Source organism: Lutjanus erythropterus, chromosome 16 (assembly GCF_056507025.1).
Source record: "Lutjanus erythropterus isolate fLutEry1 chromosome 16, fLutEry1.hap2, whole genome shotgun sequence".
NCBI lineage: Eukaryota > Metazoa > Chordata > Actinopteri > Lutjaniformes > Lutjanidae > Lutjanus > Lutjanus erythropterus.
In genome coordinates, this window is record NC_139332.1 from 31,559,078 (window position 1) to 31,572,863 (window position 13,786).

General features: G+C 40.5%; 1 protein-coding gene across 4 annotated transcripts in view; it reads right to left on the minus strand.

Moving 5' to 3' along the window:
- Window positions 1-42: 42 nt before the first annotated feature.
- The window catches only part of cica (capicua transcriptional repressor a), a 64,715-nt gene continuing 50,971 nt past the window's right edge, over window positions 43-13,786 (minus strand). For 3 of the 4 annotated variants that reach the window (XM_084739825.1, XM_084739824.1, XM_084739826.1), the window contains exons 15-22: window positions 13,197-13,440; window positions 11,003-11,291; window positions 8,849-9,018; window positions 7,641-7,783; window positions 6,723-6,874; window positions 5,158-5,292; window positions 4,944-5,069; window positions 43-3,336 (exon numbers count right to left, since the gene is read on the minus strand). In XM_084739825.1, the coding sequence (XP_084595951.1) occupies window positions 3,074-3,336; window positions 4,944-5,069; window positions 5,158-5,292; window positions 6,723-6,874; window positions 7,641-7,783; window positions 8,849-9,018; window positions 11,003-11,291; window positions 13,197-13,440 (1,522 nt within the window). In that variant the 3' untranslated portion in view covers window positions 43-3,073. The other variant, XM_084739827.1, reaches the window with a different exon arrangement.

The window sequence follows — 13,786 nt, forward strand, 5'->3', positions numbered from 1 at the left end:
AAAAAATTCAAGGATGTGAAATAAAGTCAAGGACATAAGACATTGTGTTAGATCTTTAATATTTTCAATATTTAGTTTTTTTTTTGTTGTTGTTTAGAAATATTGCACATGGTCAACATGCCTGCTTATGAGATAACACTCACCTCGCTCATCCTAAAATTCCTTCTCCAAAGTAAGGACAGTTTATTTTTAAGCACAATCATACAGTGTACACGCATACATGTGTGTGTATGCACATAATGTCTGTGTGGGTGTGTGCACGCGCGCATGTGATTGCACATGCATGTAGATGGGACACTTTACAGCCCTAACCCCAAAGAGATGTGAATTGATAGTCTTCCGTTACCTGTGTGTATATATATATATATATATATATATATTATATATCCTGAATATATATCTCATATATATCCTGAATCAACTGGATTTGATAACAGTCAAGATGGCGGACAAAATAGTCATGGTGACTATAAAAATACTGTCTCTAGAGTAGAATATAGAATGTAGAATACAATGAAAAATATACTATTGATAATGTTGCTGTGTGGAGAAAGAACAAGAGGTTGGTTGTGTTAAGACACTACCTGCATGTGCCAAAACATACACGCACACCCAAACACAGACCTAAATGCACATATATGGAAATACCGGTATATATATTTTTTTTCACACATCCAACTGTATACAGAGGAACAAAAGAGATACCCATAATAATAACTACCCCCACTCTTCACCGAGGAAGCAAAGAGCCAAAAAGTGCTATTCAAAAGTTGTCTTTGACTTTTAGTAAGTTATACCCCTCTATCTCTTCAACAAGAACAATAATTGTGTGATTCTTTTTTGTTTTGTTTTATACCATAGTTAAAGATAGTATCACAACAGCTCATTCCTCTCACTGACTGACTGCACTGGATTTAATATCTATGGCACAGAGCCGTCCCCCGGAAACAAAAATAACCCACCCATTTTTAAAAAAAAAAGAAAAAAAAAAAGTCCTATTGCACCATTTGACGGGAAAGGATAAAGTGTCGAGAAGAGAGGGAAGAGGGGAGGGCTCCAGAGACTGCCCTCCAGGGCTGGTCTAGGATCTACTTTCCCTGAACTAACCCTAACCAGAGCCATCCTGAGCTACATAGCGCTTGACCCGGGACCAGTGCTTAAGGGCACTTTCTAACAACACTTGAGGGGGGCTTGAGGGAGATGGGTGAGGTAAAGATGGGAGGAGAAAGGAGGGAGGGCAAGGGGAGGAAAAATGTGGTTGATAACATACGGAACAAGTTTATTATTTTTTCTACTAAAACAATCTCTAAAAACAATACTTTCCTGATTTTACTTGCGGCGGTCCCAGACGAGAGGGGCCGCACAAATTGTGCAAACACCTGATTTCTGCGTTTTACAAAACGACAAACACCCCCTGCTCCCCCACTTCTGTGTCTGGTGAGAAATTGTAGAGTAGGGAAGGGGGGAGGTGGGGGGAGAACCGCCCCAGGTACAATTAAAAGTCGGGGGGCCACAGACTGATTTTGTCCCCTTCTTTGTCCAGAGTTTGTTTGTTTTTTGTTTTTTTTTTTTGTTGTGATTTTTTTTATGCTGGAGAAGAAACACAATAGAGCCACGAGAGAAAAACAGGCCACGGTAAAACTGGTTATTTCCACGGCAACGATAACGAGAGAAAGCAACATTATATCCACTGGGAGATTCAGAGAAGTTTGGTTAAAATTCTACTTTTTCTCTCTGTTGTTGTTGTTGTTGTTGATGATGTCCTTATTCACTATTATTATCTGTCTTCCTATAGTTGGAATATGAATCTTTCATCCAATGAACATCCAGTTTCTTTTTCTTCTTCTTTTTCTTCTTCTTCTGCTGTTTCTCTGTGCTCTGTTGGGAGCCGGTCAGTGTCAAAACTTCACGTTGAATCTTTAAAAGTCTCACAACCAATAGTCTCTTTACATAATCTCTTTACGGTGCCTGTTCACACAGGTTTTGGGGAGGGCACCCCAACAGACATACAGACATATAGAATCAGCTCCCACCAATGAGGACTCAGTCTTTTCATAATGGCAATAAACTGAAGGTGCAAAGATTGGTCACACTACATCCCGACTCCTGCCTTCGTCTTTGTTTCTCAGGAGCGAACAGATTTCATGCTTTCAGTTTCTCTTCTCACTACAATCACTAAAAACTGTGCAGGCCAATGGCTTGGTCAGACCAGGGTTGACTATGTATGAGTGCTCACACTGCACAGATGTGTCCATGCACTGCGTGTGTTTGTGTGTGCGCGTGTACTGTATATGTCTATGTGTGTGCTGTCTGTCTTGCAGCATCGAGGGGCTGTGGAATATTAGTGGAGGTCGTTGGGGTTGTGTTTGTGTCCCGACCACTGTGCTGAGGAGCGGACGGGCGAGAAGGAGGTCAAGTCAATGGCATCTGAGGGCTGGCTGGCTGGCTGGCAACAGCAAACTGCATCTGCACAATAAGTGACAAAGTGCCTTTGTGTGTCATGGTCCTTGGTGGCGGCTCCTGGGGACTGCCAACCAAGAGTAACAGTCTGATTTGGTAAGGGTGTGTGTGTGTGTGTGTGTGTATGTGTGCGAGTGTGTGTGTTTATGTGGGATCATGTGCATGCTGGAGATTACGTATGCACCATGGTTTGTGTGTGTCTGTGTGTGTGCCAGAGGAGATAGAGAGTGTGTACCACAGAGTTTGTGTCAAACTACAAACTACTGTACAAATGTGCTGAGAGCAGACCTGGGCAAAGTGTTAACTGAAAAGATTCTGGGGAGAAAAGGGAAAACAATACTACAAGAAGCACTTGACTCATCAGAACTTGCATGTGATTCGTCCACTTTTGAGGCTTTTTTAAATGTCTGATTAGACGAATCAAGCGCACCTTGAGTGGTCTGAATATTTGTGACCATATTCAAATGTATTCCTGCCCAGGTCTGATGGAGATTAGTGCCAGAAGAACGGATCCCATACTGCTTCAACACATACAAGAATATTCTGCGGGGATGACACACTCCTCTCTCTTTTTCACCTTCCTTGATTTTTCTACTTTGTCATCCTCTCCAGCTTAGGATCCTTCGCTCTTCGGCTCCTCAGGGCTCCGGCCTTTGTCTCCTTGCTGCTCCACCCCTGCGTCCTCCCGGGCTGATTGATTGGAAGAGGAGCTGTGCGACGGGGCGGGGCTGGCTTCGATTGACCCTCCGAGCTCGAGGGCTCCAGGCGTGGCGGTCTGCATGATCTTCTGACGGACTTCGCGGATCTTCAGCTGCAGACACACCTTAGTCGGGAAGGTGTCCGAGTAGCGTGCCTGGAAGGCAGCGGTGGCCTGAGCTAGAGGGGGTGAGAGAAACAGGAGAGAGGAGTGAACATGGAGTAAGGAGATACAACACTTGTTACAAGAACTGAACAATATCAAATATTAACATTTATCTTGTATTCTGTATTCTTTAAGGGAATATGAGGACTGCAATTGCTACACATTGCGTGCACAGTTTTTTGTATTTATTGAGTAACTTATTTTGGTTATTTTTTTGGGGGGGCAGGGGTCTTTAGCAGGAGATAGCAGGTCAGTAGTATGTTACACTGAAGTGGTTTTCATCACCTGAAAGATTAATTCAAAATGCAGCTCAGCACTGTGTCAAGTTTTTCGTAGTAAGAAATCTGTCATAATCATTGTCCTTTCTTTAAGCGCCTATTCAAGTTTAGAGTGTGCAAGGTCCTAGAGCATTATGATTGAAGTAAACAACGGCAGTTCTAATGTCTCTTAAGTTGCTGCAGCAGTTTTTTGGGTTGATGTGATTCATCACACAGATTTGGTGCAACCTTTAAACATTTTTTGACCAGCCAAGAACTGATAAAAATGGTCAAAAATCCCTCCGAAATGCAAGATCCTGAGGAACACCATAGAAAAATTCTTGCTGTGATTTCGTATCAAAAACTTTTGAGATTTCTGTAAGAATTGCATTATTCTGTGATTAGATGGTGAGCACTTCTGTTGTAAAGACTGCTCAGAGACCCCTGTTATTGTCAATAAAGGTAGTAAAGCCATACATCAACTGAATGCTCCAGATCTCTAGTTTGCGTTTGTGAAGTTTCGTGAAGCTATGATTATGCTAGAGGTCACACTGGGTCATTTTCTACACAGACGTCAACTTTTCAGAAATGCTCTCATTACAATGAAATGGCTACTATGGGGACTAACATTCTGACACATGAATGTAACTGGGTCTCAGTAAATCTACAAGAGTCTCAGCTTTCCAAATCTGTTATATTCCAATGCTGTTTGGGTTTGCAGGCTGCAAAAATACTGAAATAGAACAGACGAAAATAACACATTTATACTGCATGCAAAAAACTGCATTGCTTTTCCTGAAACTGCATTTGATCTTCAGCCCTTCAAAAATGGCCATGCCAGTTTTACCCTAGCCTTGGAGTGTTATTTAGCTGACATCCCAACAAGCAAGCAATAACATCACTTGAAATGGTTGGTAACGATGAATTGCTTAGGTCTTCTAGTTTCATAGATAACCAGCATACCATCTTCATTATATCGTTAAAACTGAGCCCACTACACCGTTTGAAAGCAATAAAATACAGGAACAGTACTAACAATAAAACAAATGATGAGGATGAGGGAAAGAGATCCTAGATAATGTCACCTTTATGTTTTACACCCACATTTATATGATACTGTTAAATATTACGATTACTGTTTTCTAATTTTAAGCTGCAACCTGTTTTTTGTTTTTTAAAGTATAATGAATCCTCTTTAAATATAGTGCATTTATTAAGTAATTAAACCACATTTTAATGGCTGAAACAGAAGTTTTATTCCAATGCGTATTATTTTTAGCTAATGTTTGCCTGTGCAGATTAATAAAAGTCAATCACTTAATTTCCATCCTAACTGACATCATGTACTATCTATTGCGGTTCACCTGAGGGAAAGAAGCCATGTTCCTGAAACAGCTGCATGACCAGGGCCCGGCGCTGATCTAGAGTTCTACGCAGAGATGAGTAGGGGACCCGGTCCAAATCTCCGAGAAGATCCTCTCCTTCTGTACCTGGTTGAATGAGGAGAACATTGTATCACTTTTAATACACCTTTTGGAACAGTTATGCAGTTGTTGCACCTGATGTTACCTGTCCTACCTGCTCTGTCGAAGGTGAAGATGTCTCCCTCACACTTGGCGGCGCTCTTGGGGGTGTTGGGCTCCGAGCTGCAGCTGGAGAGACGACGGGTCTTCCTCCTCGGGGAGCTGGGGTCTTCTGCTGTTGGCTCCAGCTCTGGACACATGAAATGTCAAGGATGAAGAAAAGGAATATGGAAGAAAGAGGGTGTAAAAGAGTATGAAGAGAAACGAGGACACGGCAGAGGAGTAGGGAGTGATGAAATGTAGGGTGATTTGGAGAGGATAATGTGGTGATAAAGATGAAACAGAAAAAGCAAAAGAACAGGAGGAGGAATCAGAAGGGTAGAGGCAGGTTAATATAAAAAATGAAGAATGGAAGAAATTGAGGTAAAAACCAGTTAGAAGATGTAGAGACAAGACAATTTCTCCAAATAAAAAAATGTTGCTCTCTTAAAAAAATATTTTAGGTTAGTGTTGTAGTACTGAAAAATTGGTCTTGGTTTCAAGACCACTTTTTGAAAGTCTTGTCTCAGAATCAACAGAACTTTTATTCAGTCTTGTCTCTGGCGAAGGGGGCTCAGGATTTTATTTCAAGGCTGATCAAGGCCACAACTGTAGGATATCACTAAATTGCCTGTGACTGGATGAACTCCCTGATTAAAATGCAACCAATAACTTGACTCCTTTCTATTTTGAAATTTTTGTTCCTGCTAAGGCCTGTCATGCCTCCCTGCCCACCTTCACACACAGTCGAAGAAAGTGAATGTGAGAGAAGAAGCTGTGGCTGTCTGGGAAGAGATGCCAGCCAGATATTCAGCAATAAAATTTGGCTACCTAAACCACAAAAAATTCCTCTGCAAAACAGCGTCAAAAGGAAAACACACAGCAGTGTAAATTCTGCAGTGCAGCTGGGACAGCTGGGACCACAACAAACTTTTCTCTCCGCTGAGAAAGCTAGCAAAGCACGCTAGCTAATGTTAGCAAACTGCCTTCTTACTACAACTCTTCAGAAATCTCTTCACCCCTCACCTGAAGAGATTTTCCTATGTATACACAGTATGTTTCAGGGAGCTAGTTTCAGTTGCTTGCCAACAAAAGACAAACAAGAAACAAAGTCACACCCCTACCAGTGGCCCACAAGGTACCTTACTTAGAGGAAAAAAATATGAACGGTGGTCAATGGTGAGACTCAATTTTTTTTAAATATATTTTTTGGGCTTTCATGCCTTAATTATATAGACACAGTTGAAGAGTGACAGGAAAGGGAGGTAGAAAGAGAAGGGATGACATGCAGCAAAGGCTCACAGGGCCACTGCAGAGGACTGATAGCCTTTGTACATGACCATACACGCTGTAACATATATGCTACACTCCACTGTACCGCTCCCTCACATGGGTGAGAGTACAGACATGGCAGCATTTGGATATGACTTGGTCTCAACCCCTTAAAGTTTTGCTCTTGTCTTCATCTTGGTCTTGTCTTAGTCTTGGTTTAGCTGGTCTTGACTACAACACTGTTTTAGGTATTTCAGAAACAGCAGTTAACTAGGTTCACATTTCTCTCTCTCTGTCTCAGCATCTCACCGGTGGAGTTGCGTCTCTTCCTGCGGTAGCTTCCCAGGATGGCTCTCGGTGAGGTGGCCAGACTCTGAAGAGTGGGCGAAGGCAGGACCTCCTGTGGGTTGAACTCTGGAAGCTCAGCAAAACGCTCCTCGAAGTACGTCTCCGACAAGACCCTGCATGCAGAGAACACATTGGTGTAATCCAGCGGTAAAAATATCCAGGGATGGCCTCTGAATGTGTGCACATTCCTCATGCCTGCAGGCTGAGTTCTGCCAGGGCTTTCTCTTCTCTGTGGCTTCACCACCACTCTCCTACTGTCTAAATAAAGAATATAAAGGGTGAGCACTCCACCCACTCACATCCAGTAAACAGAGTTTCCACCATAATTTTATGAAGTCGGAGGTTTGGTCATAAACTAAAAATGGAGCTAGATGTCACTATGTGTAAAAATCAGTGTTAAATAAAGTCAACAATTGAAGTCCTCTCCAGGGTGCTGTAGCTCATCTTCAAGCTGCTTCACGCCATAATTACAGAAGATCAGCTACTGTTATATGAGCTCTCTCAGCTTGAGAAAATGTAAACTGTTAAAACAGAGAGAACATTGTCTTACAAAGACCAGAAAGCCAGAAGGACTAGGCAGACTTGTTTTATTTTACTTTGGCACTGATTCTAGAGGAGCTATAACTAAAGTCTGATCACCGAGAATGACTCAGGAGTTTTAATAAAAGCTTGTCTTGCAGTTAAAGATGAGATTTAAATTATTACGAAACACTAACGTTTTACATTCAAATTCAATTCCTCATTAAAAGGCTATTGCCCATTTTATGTCATTTAGCAAATCCTGAAACTCCGACGTTTCTTTAGACACCAAACCCACTCAGATATGTTTGATTAAAGTTCCCTCAGAAAATGGTTTGTGAACTTCTAGTCCTGACTTACTTGTCAAGAGAGTCAGGTGTCTTTTTGAGCGGCGGGGGTCGGAACTTGGTCTTCTTTGAGGAAGTGGGGGGGTCTCTTTCTGCAGGGGGAGGGGGAGGGGGGTCCAAACCTGAGGGTGGTGGAGGAGGGGAACGAGGTCCAGCCTAGGAGGACAGCAAGAGAAAGACTAATGAAACACTGGTACCAATGCAGGCCTGGCATATTATTCCTTTTAGAGACATCCAATCTGTTTTTTTTAGTTTGCATCTGATTCTGATATCTGAATTTGGATATCTGCAGATACCGATGCTATACAATTTTATTATCATTATCATTGTTATCATTATTATTATTATCAATAGTAGTAGTAGTATTAGTACTAGTAATAAGATTACATGGGGCTGAAACTAAACTTAAGTCTGGAAAGCTTGTGTAGCTTGTGTAATGTAACTTGTGTAACTGTGTTCTTCAACCATTATGGGATGCTGTAGAATTTTTAATTGTGACATGCATAGCTGATGGCGGAGAGACTGAGAACCCAGTTTCTGTAGGTTTATAATCTTCACTTTCTATTATAACCTACAAGATGTTCAGATTCTTTAAACGTATGTTCTAAATAAATTGTAATGTATGTTTGCTTAAAGGTTATCACATATTGCTCTCTCTAGTTTTGTTTAATCAAGCATAAAATACATTTTTTAAATTAAAAGGTCAGAAATAACAGGAAAATGTGTAATTTCTGTCAAATAAGGTAACACAGACACATTGCCTCTACCGTATGTAGACTGATCATGATTACTCTTGTGCATAATCACTCTCAAAGGCTGTCTGTCTGTGTTATTCCTCCATTTTCCCTGTAATATATTTTTGTTTATCAGGATATGGAGAGCTGTTTGTTGGCATGTATTTTGTTTTCAGCTCAGAAAAGGACTTAACAGTTTGGTTTGATGTGGAGAAAAACTGCTGAACACCACCTGATGTAACTACGTAATAAAAAAGTGAAATAAGAAGGAAAATACATTCTGGTATATTCCTGTGCATTTGTAAAATTCACAGGTATCCTCTGGTTTCTTCAAAGAAGTTCTTAAAGAAAAAGAGATAAAGAAGCATGTGACCTAAAACAGTTTGAATCGGCCTATAAAAAGATCCTTAACCAAAGCTTCAGGAAATGTGTGATTGGATGAGAGAAACTAGTAATTGATCGGGGCAGATGTAGAGCTTTAGCTCACCTCTTTGCTGCTGTCGCCCATGCTGTGGTCCTCTCTGTCAGTCTCTCTGCCTCCCTTCTTTTCACTGCTCTCCTTCATGCCTCTCTCTCGCTCTCTGTCCATCTCACTTCGTGTCTCTCTGCTGTGTCCATCTCTCTGATTTTCTTCTTTGATGTCCTCCTCTTTTTTAACTGGAACAGATAAAGGTCATTTCAAACTTTGCTATAAAAATACTGTATTTATGCTCATTTATCTCAGTTGTTTAAAAAGTGCACTCTGCAATGTTTAACTTGTCTTATAGCATCAGTCTTAATCGTGTGTGCAGGATTTTAATCTGGAAAACCCTTCCCCAAGAAACAGACTGATTCCGCAGCAATGTGGTTCCTTTTCATGCCTTAAAGGGTGGGTTCAATAGTTTTTTTTTCTAGAGGTTTTTCTATAATTTCCTAGATTCCTGGTAGCATGGCCTATGTATTCATTTCCGAGCATTCAATCTTTGGTCTAAGTACATATGTTTTAGTGTCAAAATGCTGTTTTCTCAAGCCTTTTTAAAAAACATTTTCCTACATGACCTGATGTTTCTGCATGATAACGTTGCTACCTATGTCACTGGTTTCTGCTAATGGCTGAGTGTGAGTTTCTATTTGAAAAACCCAGAAAACAACACACACAAAGTTGCCCTATAAATGTAAAGAGAAACTGATTCCCATGGTGGACAATTTGGAAAATATCTGATAAGTCTGCAAATCCATATTTTTCTATCTTGGAAGTGAAGACCAGTAATATCTTAGAAAGTGCCACTTTCATCCTATCAGATGTAGGATGGGTTCATGTTGACTATATTTCATATGTTGGGGCAAAAAGGGATGAGACTCAAGAAGATTTTAAAGGGTAGTTTTTTCAACTTGGACCCTATTTTCCCTTGTTTTTGTGTCTAAGTGACTAATGATGACAACAATTTTTGAAATTGGTCCAATATTGAGCAAGACAGCTGTAGCTATCAGCCGCAAAACAGGCTGCAGTGTAATCCTTAATGGCAATTGCATACTGTCAAAGTACATCCAAAAGTGCTTGTTTTTGCCACTGACAGGCTCAGATTGCTATTCTAAGTGTCTGACAACATAATGGAAAGCATCCCTACAGAGACAGACCTTTGTGGTCAGGAGTTAAGATCCTTTTTGTTTAACAAGAAACAGCCAGTTCATTGCTGTCCGCATTGCCACCAGACTGCATTTACAAACACATCATTTACACACACACACACACACACACACACACACACACACACACACACACACACACATGTTTTTGGCCATTTTTAGGCCTTTAATTGTACAGGATAGTTGAAGACATGACAGGAAAGGGGGAGAGAGAGAGTGGGGGAATTACACACAGCAGAGGGGTGATCACTCTAACAAGTGAGCTATCAGGCTACCAAAAACATAATTTTATCATCATAAAACACATTTCATTCAAATTCAACAGACAACAGTGCTCCAACAATCACCAACTCTGGTTATTTGGTTGAAATATACCTTTAATTCACTGATCTAGAGCTGTCACTGCTCTCCCGGTATTTTCACATCTAACTCAGTGAATTAAGGGTATGTTTCGACCAAAACCAGAGCTGGTGATTGTTGCAGGAGTGGAAATATAAACCAAGATGCTTTTGTTGAGTTTTACTTTGTTTTCTGTCATGGTCAAATGAAGATGATGTTGACAATAATAAAAAATAAAATTGTTTCTGTAAAAGGACTCTGGTGGGTTTGGCAAGAGAAATAACAATAATAATAAACAGCTGTTTCTGGCTAAACAAAACGTATCTTATGCTTTAACAAAAAGGTCTATCTTGGTAGGGATTTCCATATTGTTGCCAGACAGTTAGAAGAACAATCTGAGCCTGTCGGCGGCAAAAAAACACTTTTGAACATACTTTGACAGGTGCAACTGCACATAGGGATTGCACTGCAGCGGTCTCTCTCCCTACCTGAACAATTTCAAAAATCGTTGTCCTCATTAGTTACTCAGACACAAAAACAAGTTAAGGCAGGGTTGAAAAATAGCAAAGTTGCCCTTTAAGGCTCCACATTAGACTAAACTAAACATTTTGCTTTGTAACCCACCCAACTACACTGACATTTAAAACCAAACCTAAATAACCCAGGGGAGCGTTACCTGCTGCGGCCAATGAGGAGCTGGCAGCACAGCTCGAAAACCCGTATCCTCCATCCTCAGTCTGACCGTCCAGCTGGCTCTCCCTCTTCACCTCCACCTTCGGCTCCACCTCCACTGCCAGGTTAGGCTGAGGGGTCGCCACCGCTGAACCCTGCACCCCCGTCGCCAATGGAGAGGAGGGATTTATGATGTCCTGGGCTGGGGCGGCCACTGCAGGCGGCATGGTTGTCACAGAGACCACGCCTGTAGGCAGTGCGACGGTTGGTGCAGGATAGATGGCAGTTAGTACCTGATGAAGAAGATAGCAGAGTGTCAATAAACCGTAAATTCTGTTTGTTATTTTTCTGGCTTTTCTGGTTTCAGCTGTGATTGAAGGAGAAGGATAAGGTGATAACAGCTGTTGACAAAAGTGAAAATGTCACGAGTAGGTGAGCTAAAGCAGAGACTATCCTGTGAGAAGAGTGGAAGCAGAATCAAATTTATTTATTATTCCTAACGTAGATGTAAATCAACATATCAGTTTTCATCACTGGTGACACACAATGCAAAATTTAATGTAGAGGCCAAAAGTGACAGCCAATATTTTATCTTGTTTGTTTATATTAATTCACTAATGTGTCAAAACTAATGTAGTGATGATTTATTGATACCTGAAAGATAAATGCAGCATCTTTAACCTCTTCAGGTCTGCAGGGATGTCCAAAAACCATGTAGTGTTTTTTTGCATGCAGTATAAATGTGTTATTTCTCCTATTCTTTCTGAATACTTCTGCATACTGGGAATTGAAAAACAGTAATGGAATTGCATAAATTGACTGGAAATTTGAGACTCTTGTGTATTCAATGAGCCAAATTGTATTTATATCTGATGATGGTCGACGAGATATACTGTTTTACACCAAAATTGGCAAGTATATATGCGGTTTTTAAATGCAGGTTAAAGCCACTAAAAATAGCCGACTGACCGTTTTCCCATTGCCTCTAGACCTGTTTGTCTTTGTTTTTTTTCTGATGTGCGCCGAGACTCAGCTCATGTCTGTGCAGAGCAAGGAGAAAGAGGTTTTAAAAGTCTTTGTGTGCTCAGCTTTCAGTACTTTTGTGGTTTCAAAATGAATCTCTGTTGTTTGAAGTTTAGTGTCTCTGTGTCTCTGTTTGTACTTTCAGATGTGTGCTGTCTCCTGTTCACTTTCAGCTGCAGAGGAGTCGTGTAAAGTTACAGCTGATGAAAAAGGAACATTTCCTGATTTTGCTGCATCATAATAGAAACTTTAAGATAACTAAATAATATTTTATTCTGAAGAATTTATATTATTATTGTTATTATTAGTATTTTGGAGGGATTTTTGGCCACTTTTATCAGTTCTCTAGTGGTTAAAAATGTTAACATTTTGCATCACATCTGTGTAACAAATAATATCAAAAAAAAAAAAACAGCTGCAACAACCTACAAGAGGGGAGTGGTCATCATAATGTTTTAAGCTATGATACACATTTTAATATAGTTGCTTAAAGAAAACACAATCTTTATGACCAATTTATGACTAAGAAAACTTGACACAGAGTGTTGGAATACATCTGAAATTAATCTTTAGGGTTCCAGTATTCACATGATGCATACCACTTCTACATGGCATATATTGTTGACCTAAAGTCTCCCCTTAAAGATGCCCATCCTCAACTAAATATGACAAAAATGGGTCTATGCTGGTTAATCCCACTCCCTCTGAAAACTGCATGTACTGCTTTTTCCAATCAAATACAAATGCATTAAAAAACTGCTATCTTAATTGCAAGAGACCTTTGATGAGGTTTAATTTATTCATACCTCTTTAGTACAACACTGACCCTATGTTAATCAGGAAATTAAATCTACAGTTTTTGTAGTGAAAAGAACAACTCATAAAACTGAAAACTAAACCTCAAAAGAACTCCAAATGAAATACAATATTAATCAATTACCTGCTAGTGTTCAGCACTGACTTTGACCAAACTTCATGTCCATAAATTATCTTTTGAAGCAAATGGGGAAAATAAAAACTGATAAAAAGGAAGGCTCCTTTTAAATTCTCACTCCTTGAATGATATTAACTACTTCTGACATTTCAGTTTTCTAATTTTGTACAAACACACACCTATACGTTAAGGTTTAAAAGTCTTTGTTACGAACAATATGCAATTCTGTGTTCCCGTTTACCTGGCGACCAGCAGGTCCTGCGGCCTGAGCTGGAGGGGTCTGTGATTGACAGCTCAGGGGTGGCGCTGGAGCTAACAGCGGTGGTTGACCAACAATTGGCTGAACCAGGGTTTGCCCGGCTGGGGCTATGGCGGTGAAGCCCAGGGTTGCCAGGGATGATGGGAGATAGGCAGGGCCTGGAGCGGGTGTGGCTTGTTGGGGCGTTGCTGTGGTTACTCCTGGACCAGACTGGACATAGGTGATCCTGAATGACAGAAGAGTCATGAGTCTCAAAGCTGAATATTATGTCTCACTAACAAACAACAAAACAGACAAAATACAAACACAAATTTGTGATAATTGACAACTAAAACAGAAAGCAAAACAGAAGGGAAACTTGAGATGAGGATGTTAAAGTTTTTACAGGTAGCAGCATCATAATTCACATCGCTCCAAGTAATGATGGAGTGTCGAACTGTGTTCAAAGTATTGACTTAAGTACAGTTAACATTATGACCCTGCTAAAATCGAAACCCGACAGCATCTTTACATCTCAGAAGGATGTCTGATGAGCTGAAGAAGTAACTAAGGAGATAAAAGTTCCTGTCTTT